Source organism: Ovis aries, chromosome 2 (genome assembly GCF_016772045.2).
Source record: "Ovis aries strain OAR_USU_Benz2616 breed Rambouillet chromosome 2, ARS-UI_Ramb_v3.0, whole genome shotgun sequence".
Classification (NCBI taxonomy): domain Eukaryota; kingdom Metazoa; phylum Chordata; class Mammalia; order Artiodactyla; family Bovidae; genus Ovis; species Ovis aries.
In genome coordinates, this window is record NC_056055.1 from 139568205 (window position 1) to 139591393 (window position 23189).

At 37.1% G+C, this 23189-nt stretch overlaps 2 protein-coding genes across 2 annotated transcripts in view; one reads left to right on the forward strand and one right to left on the reverse strand.

Moving 5' to 3' along the window:
* Positions 1-23189, reverse strand: part of UBR3 (ubiquitin protein ligase E3 component n-recognin 3) — a 199292-nt gene that overhangs the window by 14607 nt on the left and 161496 nt on the right. The window contains exons 31-33 of the mRNA XM_060409777.1: positions 12247-12352; positions 10009-10112; positions 1165-1289 (exon numbers count right to left, since the gene is read on the reverse strand). Coding sequence (XP_060265760.1) covers positions 1165-1289; positions 10009-10112; positions 12247-12352 — 335 coding nt within the window. The remainder of the gene's footprint in view (positions 1-1164; positions 1290-10008; positions 10113-12246; positions 12353-23189) is intronic.
* On the forward strand, positions 22176-22616 carry LOC114113168 (replication protein A 14 kDa subunit-like). Its single transcript, XM_042243745.2, has one exon. It carries the CDS (start codon positions 22187-22189, stop codon positions 22550-22552), a length of 366 nt encoding a protein of 121 aa, XP_042099679.1. The 5' UTR covers positions 22176-22186; the 3' UTR covers positions 22553-22616.

A 23189-nucleotide genomic window follows, 5' to 3' on the forward strand; every position in this document is an offset into this window, starting at 1 on the left:
ATAGATGGGGAAACAGTGGAAACAGTAAGAGACTTTATTTTGGGGGGCTCCAAAATGATTGCAGATGGTGACTGCAGCCTTCAAATTAAAAGACGCCTGCTCCTTGGAACTAAAGTTATGACCAACCTAGGCAGCATACTAAAAAGCAGAGACATTACTTTGCCAACAAAGGTCCATCTAGTCAAAGCTATGGTTTTTCTAGTAGTCATGTATGGATGTGAGAGTTGGACTATAAATAAAGCTGAGCACCAAAGAATTGATGCTTTTGAACTGTGGTGTTGGAGAAGACTCTTGAGAGTCCTCAGACTGCAAGGAGATCCAACCAGTACATTCTGAAGGAAATCAGTCCTAAATATTCATTGGAAGGACTGATGCTGAAGCTGAAACTGAAACTCCAATCCTTTGGCTACCTGATGCAAAGAACTGACTCATTGGAGAAGACCCAGACGCTGGGAAAGATTGATGGCGGGAGGAGAAGGGGATGTCAGAGGATGAAATGGTTGGATGGCATCACCGACTCAATGGACATGAGTTTGAGTAAACTCTGGGAGTTGGCAATGGACAGGGAGGCCTGGCGTGCTACAATCCGTGGGGTTGCAAAGAGTGGGACATGACTGAGCAACTAGACTCTACTGAACTCCAGAGGATCTTCCAGACCCAGGGATAGAACTTGCATCCCCTGCGTCTCCTGCATTGCAGGTGGACTCTTTACCCTCTGAGCCAGAGGGGAAGCCCCAAGAAAGGGAAGGATTTTTGAATCTAGAAGTAGTGAGTCAAAAGTGATTTTTGGATTGTGGCTGGGAATGAGGCAAGGAGAAGAAAAGATGACAGGTAAATAAAACAATTAGGCCTACATACATTTTATTACTTGCCAACTGTGATGATGTAAGTTTTATAACTTCTGTAAGTTTAAGGCTGGCATCAACAGCAAAACAAAACTGTCCAGATACAAAAAGGGAAAGGCCAAGGTTTATAGATAGATAAAAAAGACCTCATTGTGCAAGGAAAACATTTTTAACTGTTTTAGCCTGACGGTGCTCCATTTCCAATTAAAATACTGTTAACAATTAACTTTGCTTTCCAAACACCTGCTCATTCATTCATGCCACCAATTTAAATGAGTTCACCAAACTACTAAATGATAAATTCAGACAAGACACTAACCTTTTTGAGGGCTCCTGTGTGTTTCCAGGCTGACCTATCTTCCTCATTGCATTTAACTGAAAGTGCCACAAGACCTTGTGTATACAGTAGGGTAAAAAGCACCTTCACAATGCAGGTGAAGTGGTCTATGAGAGAAGAGAAGATCATTATTTCTTTGACATCTAGACATCTTATACTCAAGATAACCTCACAAATACATGCCTTTCCTTGCATGTGTAACTGGCTGTTGTTCAACAATAAAATGTGGTATTATATTTGTGACCCAATAGACCTGAAATTATGGAATCAAATTCCCTTTATTCATCTACATAATATACAAAGAAGAGGCTCTTAGCACAGTGGGAAGTGTGTTCTGTTTCAACCTCAGAATAATGCTGTAATCTTGGCAAATCTCCTTACTGCACATCGTGTGCTTAATAACCAGGTCTGGGAGTCTGAGTGTCTAAAACCAACAATTTCCCTGCTTCCAATTTCTTATGAAGAATAGTACAATACAGAACTTCTAAAGTAAAAAAGAAAAGAAAAAAAAAACAATATTTTAAGTACTCTGAATTTTAAAACAATGAAAACTGTTATAATGCAAAAATAGTGGTAACAATATGTAAAATGCCTGGCACACATTAGGTACTTAAAAAAATGGTAGCTTAACCATCATAATGAACATTTATATAAACCTAATAACATACAAAATTTCTTCAAATGTCTCCTTTCAATCTTCGTAACAGTCTCAGCTGGACAACTGAGCTTCAAAAGATGTGCTTGTGATAACAAAGCTAATAATCACTCACATCTGAACTTGAATACATACAGACCCTTCAGTTATTCCTATTATGCTACTCCTCTAGTAAATGGCTACTACCACTTAACCAGTTGTTAAATTAAGAAACTTGTAGACATCCTTGATACTTCCCTATGTCTTTCTCCCCACAGTAAAACAATCGCCAAATCCCATCAATTCTTTCTAAATATCTTTCAAATGAGTCCCAACACCGTGGACCATGCGTCCATCATTTCTTGCCCAGACCTATTAATTTCAGCCTAAATAGTTGTGTCAGGGGTTCCTAAGACCACCTCAAGACTTGACGATTCACTAGGAAGACTCACAAGATACAGCAGAGAGTCTTATGAGTTATTACAGCAAAAAATACAAAGGAAAAGAAAAAGGCATATTGGGTGATGTTCAGGGGAAACTTTCAAGAGTCCTCTCCCTGCAGAGTCACACAGGACGTGTCCATCAATGTGCTGTGACAGTATGTCTGAAATATAAACCAGCGAATTCATTAAGAGGCTCTGCCCAAGATTTTTTCTGGGAGACGATCACACAGAGGTACCCACGGCCTGGCACATACCTCCCAGGAAGAAAACAAGTACGTTCATCATAAACTACACTCTCTGTACAGTTTGGGCGTAGAGAACCAGTTTTATCAGTGGGATGATGGAAACCCTCCTGAAATCAAAGATCCCAGATACCAGTCAAGGGCTGATCTTGGAGGCAGGTCTTCCAAAGGATAGCAGTTAGGCCTTCTCTTTTATGAACTCTTTTCTGCACAGTAGTTTATCTGCATGACCTGCCCCCTGTAATTTTTTGTTTGTTTGTTTATTATAGCAAGACGGATCTTTTAAAAAGAAGTATTCAGCATCCTTCCACTGGGTCTCTGTACAAATGAAAACATTCCCTCTTTGGAGCCCAGCTAACTCTTCAGTTAGTCAGATGACACCTTAAAATCATGCCCTAAGGAAGAATCTTGCCTGATTTTAAATTTGTGTGTGTTTCTGTGTATGTGTGCAGTGTGCCTGCACACATATGCATACATACACACACATGCTGTCTCTTACCAATATTGATGGGTTGGGGTGGGAACTGGATATAAGCTGAGCCCATCAGAGTACCTATTTGGGATTTTTAAACTAGAGGTAAAGGGAAGGTGTAAAGATGTGAGTCTGGAAATACCAGGCATCATGTTCCTAGTCTATGGCAAAGACTGTCTAAGGCCAAAGTGAATGAAGCAGAGCCACAGAGTTGGAAGGATAGATCCAAGATGGCAAGAACTCTGCCAGCATCTGAAGCCCTTGTTCTGATCATCCTTAGGATTCTAATTTCTATAGTATGGTTGAAAAGTGAAAGTGAAGTCACTCAATCGTGTCTGACTCTTTGCGGCCCTGTGGACTGTAGCCTACTAGGCTTCTCCATCCATGGGATTCTCCAGGCAAGAATGCTGGAGTGGGTTGCCATTTCCTTCTCCAGGGGATCTTCCCGACCCAGGAATCGAACCCAGGTCTCCCGCATTGCAGGCAGAGGCTTTAACTACCTGCAATGTATGCAAGGAAGCAGCAGCAGTATGTAAGGAAGTTGGTAGTATGGTTATGTGAGTCCATTCGTGCCCTCTTTGTGCTTATAAGCTAGCTCTAAATGGATTTCTAAACACCCCAATACCTAGGTAGCTAACACATGCCAGGTTACAGACAATAAGGACTTCAGGTCTGGACAGTGAGAGAGACAGATGGCCATATGTATGTTCAGTGTGTGATGTGACCAATAGGAAGAGAACTGTCAACTGCCCAGTGTAACTAGACTGTAAGAAGTGATCCATCAGAGATGAAGCTAGAAATGTAACCTGTATGCTGAAGATTGGTTGTAAACTGAAGGCTACCTGTCTGAATGCAACCTGCAGAGATGTTTATCTTGCTTTGTTTTTAGTTACTGACATTTAAACTTGGACACTTCTTGTAAAAGTCCAAATTTCCACTTATAGGAAGATCTGACAGTATTGGGCCCACATTCTTACATGCCAACGATTATCTGGTGCTGAATAGTAACTGCCCTCTTTGGCCAAGCCTACTTGCCACAGTGCCCAATCCCCAATTGTATCAAACCAAAGACATCATTGTTAACAATGGATTTCGGCTATGAAGCCTAAATTGTTTAGGTTTAAATTCTGACTCTTCTGATCTTAGGCAAGTTAGTTAAACACTCTGCTTTTTCATCTGTTAAAGTAGGTGGATAATAACACCTACTTTAAAGGGGTTAAGTGAAATGATGATTCAGCTTAAAATAGTGGATTGGCAATGGCAATAAGTAAATATCTGTTATTATTATTACTATCTATGTTACTTGTTTCATATCTGTAAGTTTTTGATTTACAGAACTTAGACTGGGCAATGAAAAGTAATTTTAAGCAGTACAATGATAATATTAGATTTGAATTTTAAAATACTCACTGCTGCTTCTTAGGAGAAAGGCACTAAAAGAAGACTAGAGGCAAGAATACCTATTAGCAGATAGCAAAAGCACTCTAGCACATGTCAAATTAGAGGCCCTGATGAAAAGAATGGGCTGAGGAAAAGAATGGGCTGAATTAGAGAAATATTTAAATGACAAAAATTATAGAATTTGGTAGAGCTTTTGAGGTAGAAAATGATAGTCTCTCATTCTACAAAGGGTAAATATCAACAGTAGTAGTACTGACTAAAATAGAAAATGGAGGAAGAGAGCAAGCATGGATGGGAAGAAGATGAATTAATGTTATATATGTTGAGTTTGAGGAATATGTAACATTATGTGTACAAGTGTATACGTCTGCAGCTCACTGGGGAGCTGTAGACTGGCAGGAGATACTTGGAATCATCAAAAAATAGGAAAGAATGGTATCATCAAAATTTTAAAAATTCATAATGATTAAATGTTTTAATAGAAAGATAAAAATAACAGAATTTGTCTACTAAGCACAAACAAAATGATTTTAACCAGGAAGTCAAGTATACTGCCTAGAAACACTACTCATATATAGTTTCTTCTCATTATAAACTACAGAAATTAATTTTTAATTTAAAAGAAATGATGTACTTAAAGAAACAACAGCCATTTTCAGCATAATTTTAGCTTTTTGTTACAGCAAAGTATCATTTTTTAAGTTATTTTGTCTACCTTGATTATCATCATATCTAAAATATTTAAACTGGCAGTTTAAAGTTACAGATTAAACTTAAATTATCAGGTTCACTCATTTATTTAAGAAATATTTATTTACTGAATACTTGCCATGTGTGAAATCAACATCTTTTAGAGATTCAGGAAAAAAACAAAGGAATCGCCCATTTGAGGTATATATTAAGTCAACAGGTTATTATCTTCCAAAGTTAAAACAGAGAGCAAAGCCCTTCAAACATAATAACCAAAATTTAAAATGGAGGAAAAAAGAACTGGACATCTATTCTCAATGTCTTTTTTTTTTAGAAAAACAAAAATCCACTATCAAACCACCTGACGGTAAACAAACGAAGATTGATATTAATTTAAAATGTGTTAGAAGCAAACAGAGTTTAAACAACGGTACATATTTTAAGTTTTATAGTGTTACTGCATGACAGGAAAAAGGGAAGGGGGTTGGGGAGACAAGGCACTTTCAAGGGTTCAATAATTAAAGTTGACCCTACTGATCACATTGAGATAAGTTTGGTAAGGTAGAAATGTAAGCCTGAAGCTCTTTAAAAAGTGAATTTTTCCTTAGAATCACAAATGAAAATGAATTCTTTACTTATATTGGTGTGAGACTTGAACTACTAAGTAGCTGCCACATCTATCTCATCACACTATTTCAGAAGATGAAGTCATCATTTTGTTATCAGCATGCAATTCATCACTGTTAAAAAAAAAATGGAAACATACAAGTATATTTTTTTTCTTTTGGCTACACCATGGTGTCCTAGTGTCCCACCAAGGAATCAAACCCATGCCTCCTGTAGTGGAAGCACGAGTTTCCTAACCATGGTCTCGCCAGGGAAGGCAATAAAGCAACTTTTTAAATAGACATCACATGTAAATCTTTATCCATATTTCTGATTTTTTTCATCAAGATAAAGATCCTGAAACAGTAATATAGTTCAAAGAATACTGACATTAAGCTGAAATGACAGCTTGACTCTGGAATGATACAAAGAAAATATGAGTACATCAGATTTTCTTCAGTGGGTAAGGCAAAAATACACAAGAAAGTTTTAAAAATCTGACAACTAAATATTTAATGAGTATGCATTCTATCCAATGATATTTGCGCTGTGTTTTGCAAAAGTAATCCAGGGAATCTATATCCTCCTGGAAAGGTACAGTTATTCAACTAACACCCACTTATCTACTGGCTTGCCTACAAGTACCAGGCTTAGGGTAGGTGATAAACAAAAAGACAAAGAGGACTGCGATGTTTGCAAAAGTTTCTTTCCATAAACTGTTTTAGAGTTAAGGTGATACCAAATGCTCCAAGCTTCTTTAAGGACAAGGTAGAGTATATATAAAATAATAAAACACAAATGTGAAAAACCATAGAAGTGATAAACACGACGTAATGAAGACAGTATCAGACACTTATTCTCCTCCTAAAATAATCATGAATATTTTTGGTAAAGAAAACTATACTCTTCCACAAAGCATTTTGCACATATCCATGAAAATATCAAATCTTCTTAGTCTTCCATTTTATGATCTGAGTTACTAATGTGCTCTGATCCTCTTCAAAATGTCTAGTCTACAACAAAAACCAATTTGTGATGTGGTTTTCCACGTGATAAGCTTCAGCCTATTTTCCCTCTGACGAGTAATGAACACAAACAGCTTAATAAGACTCTCCTTGCCTTAATCAACACAGAACTGGGAAAAGATCCCACATCCATCTAACAATGAATAAGGCAGTTAATGCTGCTCCCTTGGGTATACTTCAGGGCAATTGAGGTTTAGGTTTAATAAACTGCCAGCGTTACTAAAGAACATTATACAGAAGTGATCACAATTTAAGATACACAGATTTCAACTAAAGCAACAGCTTTCTTCAATTTCAAGAGAAAATAAGCAATTTACCAGAAAATCAGATAACTGGATATTCAACACCTTCATTCCACATTATTGAGTACATTATGCATCAGGTAGGCACAAGGGACACACAAAACGGTGCCAGTCCTGGAGGAACTGATAGTCTCGAGAGAGTAATATTACAGAAAATCTACTATTATGACAAAGAGACAAGTACTGAAACAGAACTATGAACAAGCTATTTGAGAAAGGGGAAAAGGGACAGCCAAGAAAATGGCTTCCTAGTAAAGGAGCACCAGGTGTTATCAAGTGCATAAGGGAGAAATGGCAAACATTTAAATATGCTCAAAACCTGCTCAAAGGAAAAAAAAAAAAAAGAACTCTGAATTATATCCACATACAGCCTCTATTCTCTCCCCACATTCACTCTTGATAACTCTCTACTCACTATTGCTGTTCTCTCATCTCCCTCTCATTTCTCATCCCATTAAAATCTGTATCTGATTCTACAACTACTCAAAAGCAATTTTCTTACTGCCATTCCTTATTACAGAACTATTTATTTGCTTTATGACCAAGAGTTCTGAGGAGAATTTATAAATAACTCAGTTTTAGAGGTCAAGATTCATTTGAAAATATGGTAGGAGCTATGGAACTTCTCATAAAAAAATGTACATATACATAGAAAATTTTTTTACATTATTTAAAGAGATTCATGAATTCCTTGAAGGCCACTGTGCTGTGCTTAGTCACTCAGTCGTGTCTGACTCTTTGCAACCCCATGGACTGTAACCCACCAGGCTCCTCTGCCCGTGGGGATTCTCGAGGCAAGAATACTGGAGTGGGTTGCCATTTCCTCCTGCAGGGGATCTTCCCAACCCAGGGATCAACCCAGGTCTCCCACATCACAGGCGGACTCTTTACCACCTGAGCCACCAGGGAAGCCCACTAGGCTAGCAGGGAGTTCCAAATTAAGCTCTTTTAATAATGTAAGGAAAGATGTGGAGAAACGAATAAAAGCCCCAACAGTCTTTGTCTTGAATCCATTCAAAAAACACTTTTTAAACATTCTAGGCCACCAAAGCTATTTTGATACATTTGAAATGAGGAAAAGGGACATTTCAAAAACAGTGAAATTACCTGAAAGAAATCTTTATTTCTGTGTGCAAGATATAGATTAACTGCTTAAAAATAATGTCAAGTATGTTTTTACGGTATGTATAGCAACAATAAAGTTGCCTCTTCAGTACGGTAAGTTCAAGGAATATGGAAGTAGAAAAATCATGTGAATGTGATATTCTGAGTCACTATGGAAGTCTGTGATCAAAACAAAAAGCTACCTTAATAATCTTTACTAGAATGGTTTCCAGGAAGTCTAGAAACACAACTAATTTCAGCACTCCAATAAACATTCTCCAATACTCTGGAGTTCAAAATACTTTCCTAATATGAGGTAGAATTAGTCTTCAATCAAGTACAGAGATTCTATTTAATCAAATATTAGCCTATTTTAATAAAAATTAATTTTCAACTCTACTTGTCTAGGGTAAAAGCATTTTAAACTTACAAGGAGTTTTTTCATATTTTCAATAATTGTGCACATCACCTAATGGTGAGTGTTTTATTTAAATGTATGTTCTTTCCAATGAACGCCTAAACCACAGATTAAAATGCCTTGGTTTGAAGAAGCTACCAAAGATTGCCGGGGTCATATCATCAGGACACAAGCCAACTAAAAACCAAACACAAGTGTTTAAACAGTTATTATTCTACACAAGAACTAAAAGATATCTCTAAATGTCTTTTGTCATTTGCTAAAATTCAGTAGTTCATAATAATTACAAAAAACAAAAAAGCAATCACCTTTGGAGGATGCTAAGAAAGGAAAAAAAAACCTACTTATTTTTCTGAAAACTGGTAAACAAATCTAGCATTTAAACTGGTTTTCCTGCCCAGAAATAAACCCACATGTATATGGTCAATTAACTTATGACAAAGGAGGCAAGAATATAAGACTGGGGAAAAAACAGCTTCTTTTAACAAACAGTGCTAGGAAAACTGAACAGCTACATGCCAAAGTATTAAAGTGGACCACCTTCTCAGACCATATACAAAAATAAACTTGAAAATGGATTAAAGATTTAAATGTAAGACCTGAAACCATAAAACTTCTAGAAGAAAATGAAGGCAAGTACACTCTTTGATATCACTCTTGGCGATTTTTTTTTGGATATGTCTTTTTGGGCAAGGGAAACAAAAGCAAAAATAAATAGGACTCCATCAAACTAAAAAGCTTTTGCACAGCAAGGAAATTACCAATAAAACAAAATGGTAGCCTACTGAATGAAAGAAGATATTTGCAAATAATATATCCAGAAAGGTTTAATATCTGAAATATATTAAAAACTCTAGAACTCATGCAACTAGGGAGCAATAATTATGAATGCTATCAATATCATACTAGTAAAAATTAATAGTATATTAACACTAATTAAAAATAATCGGTCATCACATGTTTAATAACTCTATGATACTCGTGTATCAAAATATCTATGCATGTAAATAGGTAAAGACATGAAAGCTGACAGTTTGCTCTATTTTTCACATTTTTGTACTATCATTTTTTTTTTTTAGTTTTTTATTTTTTAAATTTTAAAATCTTTAATTCTTACATGCATTCCCAAACATGAAACCCCCTCCCACCTCCCTCCCCATAACATCTTTCTGGGTCATCCCCATGCACCAGCCCCAAGCATGCTGCATCCTGCGTCAGACATAGACTGGCGATTGAGTTCACATGATTTTAATTTCTTAAAGATTTTCAGTGACTCCCCCATATCTTTACCTAAATATTGACTAAAGAGCTAAAAAAAGACCCACAAGGGAAAAAAATTCTTTATTTCACTCTCATCTTTAGAAATACATGATTCAATGCTATTTATCTCAGAACATTTCCATCAGACTGAATGTTATATTTATGCCCGTAATTTTTAGAATACTCATATATACAATATAATCTAAGAATGTAAATTGTAAAGACATACCTTTGTGTAAGGGTTGAGGCATCATTAAGATCTGGATGAGCAAAAGGGATGTAACATCATGATAAAGAATTGGAACCTCAGGCTGTTGTTCCTCACTTCCCAGTCTAAAAGAAAAATGCATAATCACTTTAGACAGTATTGTATTTTCTAACTCACTTTATATTTCACATATATGTGTATGGAACACAAACCAAACTTTCGTAAGCAACTAAGAAATCTCAAAAGAAAAAGTTAGGACCACATTTTTGCCTAAAAATATAATATTCTAGGCTCACATATTTCTTTGATTCTGCCTAATAGAAAAAAATTACCTAGAAACTTTATTAGGTCTTACTAACTTAAACAATTGGGACACATTAACTTGACTGTGAATTTTTCTGATCTCTCAGATTACAGAAATCAAACAAAGTATTAAATGGAATTGAAGAGAATTAGCTTCACTACAAATGGGGTGGCACTTAGGATACTTGCTATCACCAACTTCATATTAAAGAATAAATATTTGCGTTACAAAAAAAATCTATTCACAAACAAGTTACATTGAAAAGGCATGGTTAATATCTCTTGTTAAAAGTTGTTTCAACTTTAGGACTAATATAAAATTCAAAGAAAATCTTTTAACATTTTCAAAGTTTAAAAAAGATATAATAACCAAAGCAGAACTTAAAATATACTATTAAAGACAAAACAATAAACCGAAGTGTTGGAGAAGACTCTTGAGAATCCCTTGGACTGCAAGGAGATCCAACCAGTCCATTCTGAAGGAGATCGGCCCTGGGATTTCTTTGGAGGGACTGATGCTGAAGCTGAAACTCCAGTACTTTGGCCACCTCATGCGAAGAGTTGACTCATTAGAAAAGACTCTGATGCTGGGAGGGATTGGGGGCAGGAGGAAAAGGGGACGACAGAGGATGAGATGGCTGGGTGGCATCACAGACTCGATGGACGTGAGTCTGAGTGAACTCTGGGAGTTGGTGATGGACAGGGAGGCCTGGCATGCTGCGATTCATGGGGTCACAAAGAGTCGGACATGACTGAGCGACTGAACTGAACTGAACTGAAGGTATGTATAGTACCATAAAACACACAGAATATATTATAGAGTAGCTCTTTTCATTCTAAAAGAATTAAAACTCCTTTAGAAACTTAAATATTTTGATCACAGGTTTAATTTTTCATGTCAGAGAACAAAAGTAAATTTTAAGCATTCAGAATCAGCTAAATTCTGAAGCTACATGTCAGACTAGATTTGGGATAAATAAAAACCGAAATCTTTTATAAGGCTTCATCATTCAACAAAACAGCTATTACTTAATTGTGGGCCAGGCATTGGATACATGTGAGTAAACCACCCCTGCTTCTATGATGCTTATGGAACTGCCAAAGGAAGACAGCTCTTTGAATATCTCCATTCTCTACAAATATCTCTTTAATACTTGTCTTTCTCTCCAAAGATAAAACTTCCATTAATGCTATGAATCCTATTATTGTCTCTTAAGTCTCCCTGGTATCTCTTCTTTACAAGCCCAAAGTTCTTGAGAAGAAAAAAATTTAGGGGTCACCACTTCCTCACCTATTATTCAAATTCCCTCAGAAATGGTTTACCACTGGTTACACAAGTGGTAACATAAAGTACAGATTCTGTATTTCTGTAAATTAGGAGTAAAATAAATTAGGCATATCATTTCAAAAATTTTAATGAAGTGGGAATTTGGTTTGTCATGCGTTATTTTTAAAAAGCAGATTCTAAAACTAGTGTGTTTCTAGCTAATAAATCATAAAGCAGGTTTTTGTGTTTGTTTTTTTTTAAACCACTATTCTGCAGCACCTAATGAAGGCAAGACTGATCACAGGTTTCAAACATCATCAGGCGAAAAGCTGTGGGGAACTTTACAATGAAGGAATAAGTCTAAGGTTACTTGAACCCTTTGATCAATTATGACATGAAGAGAACAACCAGCCCTCGTGTGCCTCTGAATGTTTTATCTATATAAAAACCAATTAAATTCTTTAAAAGATTTTCTCACTTAGTAGGAATTTTTATGCAAATTTAACAGAAAGTATAATAGTATAAATAGTAATAATAATAAATAGTATATAAATGGTATAAAAGTATAATAAACTGTTTTCAATTTTTATAAGGAAAATTCACATATTAAAAAGAATTTTAATCTTATTTTTATACTTAATCATTTTCAAAAAAGTTTTGACTGAATTTAATCTTTCAATAATACTTACTGCGAACTCATCTCTTCTAGTAACTGTGTGAGCTTTCTCCAAGGATTATACTCAGAATCAATGCTGTAAAGTCGCATATGCAAGGCTAATACATGGAACAGCTGATCTAAATAAATTGAAGGAAAAGTAATTAGAAAGTTCACACAATTTGTCCAGAACAATATTCAGGCAAAATTTCTAGTAATTTTTAAAGAAATGTTTCCTTTCCTTATAATTCACCAAGTATAAGTACCAACAACTTCATGCTCTCTTTTAAGGTAAACTCTGAGGAGTCCCCTGATTGTTCAGTTGGTATAAAATCCACCTGCAATGCAGGAGACCCTGGTTCGACTTCTGGGTTAGGAAGATCCCCTGGAGAAGGGATAGGCTACCCACTCTAGTATTCTTGGGCTTCCCTTGTGGCTCAGCTGGTAAAGAATCCTCCTGCAATGCAAGGGACTTGGGTTCGATCCCTGGGTTGGGAAAATCCCCTGGAGAAAGGAAAGGCTACACATTCCAGTATTCTGGCCTGGAGAACTCCATGGACTGTATAGTCTATATGGTCACAAAGAGCCGGACACAGCTTTCACTGAGATACATATCCAGATAAATTCAGCACTTGGACTGTTCTTTTATGCTCAATCTTAATACAGAAGTGGTTTGTTTTCCTCATCTTCTGTCAGAGATCTATCTTTCCTTGGCTTTATGCCTTGATCTTGGTAACCTGCAGTTTCCACTGTTGTGACCTCCTAACCAAAATTCACCATTATCTTCAATACCCTTCTCTGAGTAATATGGAGAATAGCACCCATATAAACCACTGTTAGGTTAAGCTCTTCCTTTACCTAAAGTCTTTTCTCCTAAATATTCTTTAGATTTAATTGTGATTTCATCTTTAGACTCAACACGAAGAAAAAAATAATGGAAATGAGAATATCATTTAGAAAAACTATACTGCTATTTTCATTTCTTCTATCTGACAGTAATCTATGACAGATACCATGACAATAATCTACCAGTCTCAACTTTGGACAAAATTCTGCTACAACATTTAGAAAAAGAATTGTTTAAAATTTTTAAATTATTTGGGAAAAAAAATTAAAATTTTGCTTTCATATCACATGTCCTTTTCCTGGTATAAATGACAAGGACTGGACTAAATTACTCTCTTAAATACTCGAAATATTTGAATTAAAATAAATCAACAGTCCCTTTCTAGAAAGTCAGATAATACTTTTTGACATATGATTAGAATTAATTCCTAAAGCCAGAAACAAAAAAGCCAAATGACATAAATATACTGTTGTCACTTACTCTCTGAATTAAAATACTCAAAACTAAACAACATTTTGTATCTCTGAGCAAGTGACTTAGAAATTAGCTATACTTTAGAATAACTTGAGATCCATCCATGTAAGTATTAGTAATATTAGTGGTGGTAGTAGTTTGAAGAAATCATCTATAAGACATGAGAGCTATAAGATGAACAAAATAAACGTTCCCCCCTGTGGGGCACTGTAGTAAAACGGGGGGTGGGGGAGGAGCTGAACCTAACACTGTACCTACAACTGTTTCAATCTAATCTCTGTGTGACAAACAGAAGAGCTTAAACACCTTACTCTTATTCATCTCCCGCCTATAGGTCAACGCATAGGCTAAATCTTCTCTTGAAATGTCTTCATCCTATTATGATTAAGACTAGCTGAGTATTTATTGGTGCCAAGCACTATTTAAATCACCTACATAGATTTGTCCCAATTTATTTTCACAAAAACTGTAAGGTAGATAATACAGTTATTCCCTGTTCTGAGACAAGTTTCCCGAATTTTCAGTTTTTCTAGTAACCTGGTTCCATCAGTAACAATAAGAACAAGAGACATTTTCAGCAGTGAAATAATATGATAAAGATATACTGCTTATTCTCAGTTTATTTCAACTCAATTTTATATAAGATTTTTATGAAGTATATATATAATTCATCATTTTTTTTAAGCGTCTAAAACCAAGAAGTGTTTTTTAAAAAAATCCTCTAGCTGCCAAGTGGGGAGTTTTGCATTCTTAAATAAGCTTTTAAGTGAATAAAAGGTCTCTTTTTACTATCTCTTTTCAAGACAAAAATCAATTAACTTGAAGCCTTGATTTAATCAAAAACATAGACATGGCAATTTTACTAACCTGTTTTACACTGAAACCATGGCCAGCATAAAAGTAATGTTGCAAATGTCTAATTTCCTAGACTTTACCATAATTAAAAAACACAAATGTTAGAAGAAAACTTTTCATTTTCTTATATTCCCTTATTCTACAGATAAGGAAGTAGGCCCAGAGAAAGGAAGTACCTTGCCATGTCACCCTAAATATTTATTAGCAAAGTTGAGAACAGAATTCAAGATTCCTGATGACAGCGGCAGTCACTCAGTCGTGTGACTCTGCCACACGTCTTTGCCACCGCATGGAATAGCCCGCCAGGCTCCTCTCTTCATGGGACTTGTAGCCTGATAGGCTCCTCTGTCCAGTGGGATTCCCCACTGGAGTGGGTTCCCATTCCCTTCTTCAGGGGATCTTCCCAACACAGGGATCAAACCTGGGTTTCCCACATTCTCGGCAGATTCTTTATCATATGAGCTACCAGGGAATCCGACTTCAAGATTTCCTATTTCTTAGTTTTTTCTACCACTTCAGTTCTCCTTGAGGTTTTAATGATTACTTTGTTGGCAAAGTAATGTCTCTGCTTTTAATATGCTATCTAGGTTGGTCATAACCAAGGAGTAAGCGTCTTTTAATTTCATGGCTGTAATCACCATCTGAAGTGATTTTGGAGCCCCCCAAAATAAAGTCTGACACTGTTTCCACTGTTTCCCCATCTATTTCCCACGAAGTGATGGGACTGGATGCTATGATCTTCATTTTCTGAATGTTGAGCTTTAAGCCAACATTTTCACTCTCCTCTTTTACTTTCATCAAGAGGCTTTTTAGTTCCTCTTCACTTTCTGCCATAAGGGTGGTATCATCTGCATATCTGAGGTTATTGTTATTTCTCCCAACAATCTTGATTACAGCTTCTGCTTCTTCCAGCCTAGTCAAGGCTATGGTTTTTCCAGTGGTCATGTATGGATGTGAGAGTTGGACTATGAAGAAAGCTGAGCACCGAAGAATTGATGCTTTTGAACTGTGGTGCTGGAGAAGACTCTTGCGAGTCCCTTGGACTGCAAGGAGATCCAACCTGTCCATCCTAAAGGAGACCAGTCCTGGGTGTTCACTGGAAGGACTGATGCTGAGGCTGAACTCCAATACTATGGCCACCTCATGCAAATAGCTGACTCATTGGAAAAGACCCTGATGCTGGGAAGGATTGAGGGCAGGAGGAGAAGGGGATGACAAAGGATGAGATGGCTGGATGGCATCACCAACTCGATGCACATGAGTTTGGGTGAACTCCGGGAGCTGGTGATGGACAGGGAGGCCTGGTATGCTGCAATTCACGGGGTCGCAAAGAGTCGGACATGACTGAGCGACTGAACTGAAGTTAACTGTGATTTCAATAAACAGGCAACACCGTCCAATAGGACTAAGGAAGTCCTAGATTTGAATTCAAGCTCTGTACTGGCCATGTGTCCTTGGGCAAATTATCCTAGTTTTATTATCTGTAAACTGAGGATAAGTCCAACTCTCTGGGCTGTTTTATGTGATGAGTAATTATAGTAGGAACACATATCTGTAGTGTGCAGATAGTGTGCTTAAATACATGTACATACACATATGGTTTCTATGGATAAATTCCAAATAATAAATTTAATATTTATAAACTTGAGATAATACAGCCAAAATTAGAGATTACAACTACATAAGAAACATTAGATCCCCACATAAAAATACCACTCTACACAAATATTAACATATATTTTTAACCTTCATCTCTCTCCTCCCCTGAACTTTTGGTACTATGCTTCTTTGGTGCTTGCCCAGCTTCTTCTCAGTCACCTATAAGTGTTCTTTCTCTGCTGAGCCCTAAAAGGTGGCATTCTCCATAAGAAAGGAAAAGGATCTCTTCTTAGCCTTCTTTCCCTCTCATTCTCCATACACTACTTCATTTAAGCTCAACTTCCACTTCTACCTGCAAGTTTACAATTCACAGATTTCTGTAGCACTTCTAATGTTTGACAGGCACCACAAAAATCTATATATGCAAAACTAAACTGATTATATAGCCCAGCCTGGCTCTGATATTCATTTCCTCTTACAATTCCATTTGAGTGAATGACATCACTGCCCATGCAAACATCCAAGGAAAAACTTGGCCTATTGGTTTAATTACTAAACCAATTAATCCTATTGGTTCTGCCTCCTATGACCCATCCTCTTTTACTCCACTCTACCCCCTGTATCATTTCTCAAGTAGATAACGAAGTCATTTAGCTTTAAGTCTTTTGTTTCAACCACTTCCAATTCCTATAAGCAATAAATCTATTCGTATTGTCTCATAATTGGCTGGTGAACCACTGAACGAAGAGTCATAGAAAGCCCTTAAACGTCACTGAAAGAGAGATAAGCCCTAATTCTTTTTCAGGTTTATTACTTAAACTTCTTTCCTCCCTTCCTTTAGCAAGTATTCCCCCGCGTGTCTTCGCAAGGTGTCCTCTCAGCCGAGAATGGCATCTCCTGTTCTCCAAGCAAACCTGCTTCATCCTTCCAGAGGCGGTTCAAGCGCTCCTCTGCAGAGTCTTCCCGAATACACACCTGAGACAGATGTGATCGTCCCTTGCTTTAAGCATTCTCTACACTTGAATTACCTCTATTTTAGCACTTCTAATACAGCCTTGTAATTATTTTTTCACATTTTCCTCTCCTACTAGACAGTGAAATTTCCCTAAAAAAGATAACTACTTCTTTTCCTCTTTGTACTTCCCAGGCTAGCACAGTGTTTGACATTTAACAGGATTTTTTAAGTACACTGAATATTTCACAAATTTGTCAATAATCTTTGTTTTTAAAAATCACACAATATAAGCATAATATTCATGATGGACTTATGCTCTTCCTTTTCTGCTGTAATGACACACTGACTTACTAACCAACAGGAGGCCAATTCACCAGCCCTAATTTCACTTCCTCAAAGAAGTGACCTCTCAACTCTGACTACTAAAGCAGTGGTTGACTTACTTGCTCCCACTAGTTCCTTCCCAATGCTGGTTGCTGTGACAACTCACCTGGGAAAATGAACTCTATTTTCTGCAACACCTAATCAAACTCTTTACAACTGGGACAAGTCTAAGGTATTGAAATGTATTTAATCACAAGAGAAACATATCATTACTAAAACAGGAAACACCACTGAAAGACTAGTTTGTCCTTGGAAAAAACCAAAGACTAATTATAAGAACTCTCAGCTGGAACAAAAGGTAAGATTTAGCAATCTGTTCTATCTTTAAAAATTATAATACCAAAAAATCTACAAATTAAAAATATAACTCCAACTTTGCTGTAAAATTAGACCTTCACATGTATGGCTAAAGAATACCACACATATACACAAGACACCATAAACAATTTTTATGACTTGAGAAGTATCCAGTTAAGGAAACTGAACACAAAGAGCTCAGCACCAGCTTGGAAATTCTGTGTTTGTCAGTTATTTCTAAACACCTGAGAATTCTAAACTGGCAGATTATTTCTTAGTATAACTCACATTAGTCATGAAGACAGTTCAGTTCAGTCGCTCAGTCGTGTCCAATTCTTTGCAACCCCATGGATTGCAGCATGCCAGGCCACCCAGTCCATCACCAACTCACGGAGTTTACTCAAACTCATGTCCATTGAGTCGGTGGTGCCATCCAACCATCTCATCCTCTGTAGTCCCCTTCTCCTCCCACCTTCAATCTTTGCAAGCATCAGGGTCTTTTCAAATGAGTCAGCTCTTCGCATCAGGTGGCCAAAGTAATGGAGTTTCAGCTTCAGCATCAGTCCTTCCAGTGAATATTCAGGACTGATTTCCTTTAGGATTAACTGGCTGGATCTCCTTGCAGTCCAAGGGACTCTCAAGAGTCTTCTCCAACACAACATTTCAAAAGGATCAATTCTTCAGCACTCAGCGTTCCTTATAGTCCCACCTCTCACATCCATACAACTGGGACAAGTCTAAGATATTGAAATGTATTTAATCACAAGAGAAACATATCATAGCTAAAACAGGAAACACCAGTGAAAGACTAGTTTGTCCTTGGAAAAAACCAAAGACTTAATTATAAGAACTCTCAGCTGGAACAAAAGGTAAGAAAACTACTGGAAAAACTGTAGCTTTGACTAGACGGACCTTTGTTGGCAAAGTAATGTCTCTGCTTTTTAATATGCTGTCTAGGTTGGACATAAATTTTCTTCCAAGGAACAAGCATCTTTTAATTTCATGGCTGCAGTCACCATCTGCAGTGATTTTGGAGCCCCCCAAAATAAAGTCCCAGCTCTTGTCTCAATGATAAGTGTTGACTTCCAAATTTTTAAAATTAAAATCAAGACAAGAACAATGTATTTAATACCTAGAAGGGGGGGCATGTCTGCAAAAGACTAGTCAAGTGCAGTAGTGAGAAGGCCTTTGACTGTGTGGATCACAATAAACCGTGGAAAATTCTTAAAGAGATGGGAATACCAGACCACCTGACCTGCCTCTTGAGAAACCTATATGAAGTCAGGAAGCAACAGTTAGAACTGGACATAGAACAACAGACTGGTTCCAAATAGGAAAAGGAGTACATCAAAGCTGTATATTGTCACCCTGCTTATTTAACTTCTATGCAGAATACATCATGAGAAATGCTGGGCTGGAGGAAGAACAGGCTGGAATCAAGATTGCTGGGAGAAATGTCAATAACCTCAGATATGCAGGTGACACCACCCTTATGGCATAATGTGAAGAAGAACTAAAGAGCCTCTTGATGAAAGTGAAAGAGGAGAGTGAAAAAACTGGCTTCAAGCTCAACATTCAGAAAAACGAAGATCATGGCATCCAGTCCCATCACTTAATTGGAAATAGATGGGGAAACAGTGGAAACAGTGACTTTATTTTGGGGGGCTCCAAAATCACTGCAGATGGTGATTGCAGCCATGAAATTAAAAGACGCTTACTCCTTGGAAGGGAAGTTATGGCCAACCTAGACAGCATATTGAAAAGCAGAGACATTTACTTTGTCAACCAAAGGTCCGTCTAGTCAAGACTATGGTTTTTCCAGTGATCATGTATGGATGTGAGAGTTGGACTATAAAGAACACTGAGCACCGAAGAATTAATGCTTTTGAACTGTGGTGTTGGAGAAGACTCTTGAGTCCCTTGGACTACAAGGAGATCTAACCAGTCCATCCTAAAGGAAATCAGTCCTGAATATTCACTGGAAGGACTGATGCTGAAGCTGAAACTCCAATATTTTGGCCACCTGATGCGAAGAGCTGACTCATTTGAAAAGACCCTGATGCTGGGAAAGATTGAGAGCAGGAGGAGAACGGGATGACAGAGAATGAGATGGTTGGATGGCATCACCGACTCAATGGACATGGGTTTGGGTGAACTCTGGGAGTTGGTGATGGACAGCGAGGCCTGGCGTGCTGCAGTTGGTGGGGTTGCAAAGAGTCAGACTCGACTGAGTGACTGAACCGAACTGAATAAAAAAAATTTCAACTAGCCAAATAACTCTAAATTACCATGAAAAAATGAATCTCAGTTTCTCTGTAACTGAATAATCAAAATGAAGAAATGGTTCTGACCCATTTATCCTGGGGTGAATATAACTGGTGTTGGTATATGCCTCATACAAGAGTCAGATTTCCTTGGTTCCTTTACACAGTCCTAAGAAATTACCCGTGGAAAGATGGAGAGAACTTCCAGGAGAGGTCTGGGAATGACTGTAAGACGAAGATCTGTAGCTCTGATTCCTCAGAAACAGGCAATTCATGCCACTGAGTAACAGGAGCTTACTCAGCTTTTCCCACCCCACCGCTCACCAATTCAGGCAAGGCAGACAGGGAATAAAGTATCAGTTACGTTAGGAATTTTAAAGGATTGAGAAAAAAATCAATAATAATAAAATTATATATATGAGTGTATGTATTATACACACACACATATATAAAATACTTTAGCTCACGTAGCTAATAACATTTGGTATTTAATACCATCTGTCCTTAATCATGACAGATATGGTAGATGGTCAGCACAAGTATCATAATCATCATTTCCACCACAAGGTAAAAAGTCAGGCAAGTTTCCTGAAGTCCAACAGATAACAAATAGGACTAGAATTCAGATCTTCTAATTCCAATCCAGTGTTCCTTCCAACACTGTATTCTATGTTGCTTCTTTCCAACCCCACCTCTTTATTTTCTATCTATGTTGCTCCTAGTTAATAAAGGGATATACTTACAAGTTAAAGTATATGAGCTTTGCTTTAATTATCCCTTGTGAAAATTCAAAAATACCAAAAGAAAAGGCTGTGTTTAGTACTTCCCACTTTTCATGCTGGGTTCTTCTCCTGCAGTTACTATGCCTCCAAAACTCCCAGGCACATTATGCCATTGTTTCTGGTTACCTCAAGCATCACAGTATTAGTTTCATGGAGTTTTCTTCTCCTACCCTCAGGTTTAAGTGACCAGCCTCCCCCTTCACCTTTACAGCATGGCATAGGACAATATGAAGAGGTGCACAATTCTGACTCCACACATAGGTAGTCCTACGAAGGGTAAAGAAAAAGGTCAGTTCTGAGGACTCCTAATCTCTTCCTTACCAAAGAAGACATACTCCATGAATCCACATCTAATTTAAGCATCCCATTTCAAGCTGAAGGACAGGGGAGAGGGTTCTAATTGCACTGCTGAAGAGGAACTGCCCTGCCATAATCCAAGCAAGATCTTAGGACTCCTACGGCCTGACAGTGGAAATGAGTGGTACTTAGTTCCTGAAATAACCATTAACACAGAAAGGCCTAGCTACCTGCGCCACAAAGTACAGGACCTGCAGAAAGACTTTGAAGAATAGGTGAAATCACTCTAAGGCTCTTAGCTCAAAATCTTAAACCACAAAATCTTAAACCTCAAAATCTCTAACCCAGGCCTCCCCACATTAACAATGTATTTAGTTTTTAGTAATGAAGTTGTATCAATCTTTGGGAATAAAACCCATTTTCTCCTTCTAACCACCCCCCCTTTTAACAGGCCAAGAGAATAAATGAAGTGCTTAAAAAAGACTAGGCTGAAAATTAACTTTCATCTTGCTTCCAGTCTCCTTAACCACCCCCATCCCCAATTTGATAGTGGTAGTACTGAAGTAGTAGAAACAGTAGTGTTGAGATATATAGTCTATGGTAAAACTAGGTTCTTACAATAATTCTCTGGTTGGATACTATGAGGAACAGAATCCATGAGATTAAATGAGGTTGCCATTAAACTATCTGCCTACTCATGAAGAATGGAGTCTGAAGGCAATTTCTACATTTTTACATTCATTTATGCATTTTGACCATTATAATAATCTGGTGGCCAAATTTTCTTCTTGTTACAAGGTAACAAAAAAGAATAGAACAAAAGTTGTGATTCAACCTATTTGTAGAATTCACAGTTTTTCAATCTGAAAAAGACCTTACTAAGCCATAGATATCAAGATTTTACCACTGTTAAAAAATAAGATGAGACTACTGAATAGCAATTTTGTGACAGTATTTAAAAATATCCTTGTAGAGTGTTACTATAGGGTGAAATTAACATCAAAATATTTTCTTTAACTATGAATTCACCAAAAATTTATCTTTGAGCAACTATTTTGAGCTGCATGGACACTGTCTAAGCTGGATTCCTTTCTAGGAATAACAAACATAGGGGGCTGTCCCCCACGGTATGCATCATTTCTTAAAAAGATTATATATTATGTAAAAATTAAGTTAAAGCTCCTCAAATGAAAATGTCAGGCCTGCCTTGAGTTGCAATCATGGTGGACGTGATGGAGTTGCCCAAGGCACGAATCAATGCCAGCATGCTAGCTCAGTTCATCGACCAGCCGGTCTGCTTCATAGGGAGGCTGGAGAAGATTCATCCCACTGGGAAAATGTTTATTCTTTCAGATGGTGAAGGAAAAAATGGAACTATTGAATTGATGGAGCCTCTTGAAGAAGAAATCTCTGGACTCATGGAAGCAGTTGGAAGAGTAACGGCCAAGGCAACCATTATGTGTGCATCTTATGTCCAGTTTAGAGAAGATAATCATCCTTTTGATCTTGGACTTTACAATGAGGCTGTGAAGATTACCCATGAGTTCCCTCAGTTTTTTCCTTTGGGAGTTGTGCAGTATGGTTGAACTATTTTGATTATTGCCTGTGAGCTACACTGAAGACTATTAAAGGAGGCCCCTGATATTTGAAGGAGCAATTCCTGTGATTTCTAATATTTAATTTGTCCTCTTAATTTCATTTACCTAACTTTATTAGATATTCCAGTGTGCCATTTTTGACAGAACTGGCTTATTGACAGTTCTCATAAAGAATAATTTCTCTGGCCTATTGGACATGACTGAGCGACTGAACTGAACTGAACTGAACTGAAGGTCAGATTAAATGCACGAAAAAAAAAATTTGGTTGAACTCAGTTTTCTGCTCTATTAATACAAGCTTATGTGCTGTTGGTCAAAAAAAAAGAAAAGAAAATGTCAAAGCAAGGGTTTGCCTTAAGCTTTCTTGACTGAAGTTTAATTTTTATTTCTATTAAATCATGAAATTCATTTGTGATATGAACTGCAGCTTAAACTATAGTAATAAGCAGAAAGCTAAGACCCAAAGATATGGAAAATGTTGAACTACAAAAATTATCTAAAGATAATTTTTTTAAAATTATCCAAAGATAATTTTTTTAAATTATCCAATATTAATAATTTATCAATGATGCTGCTTCCTCCCACCCCCCACCACAGTCACTGTTCCAACAATTTCTACTTGAGA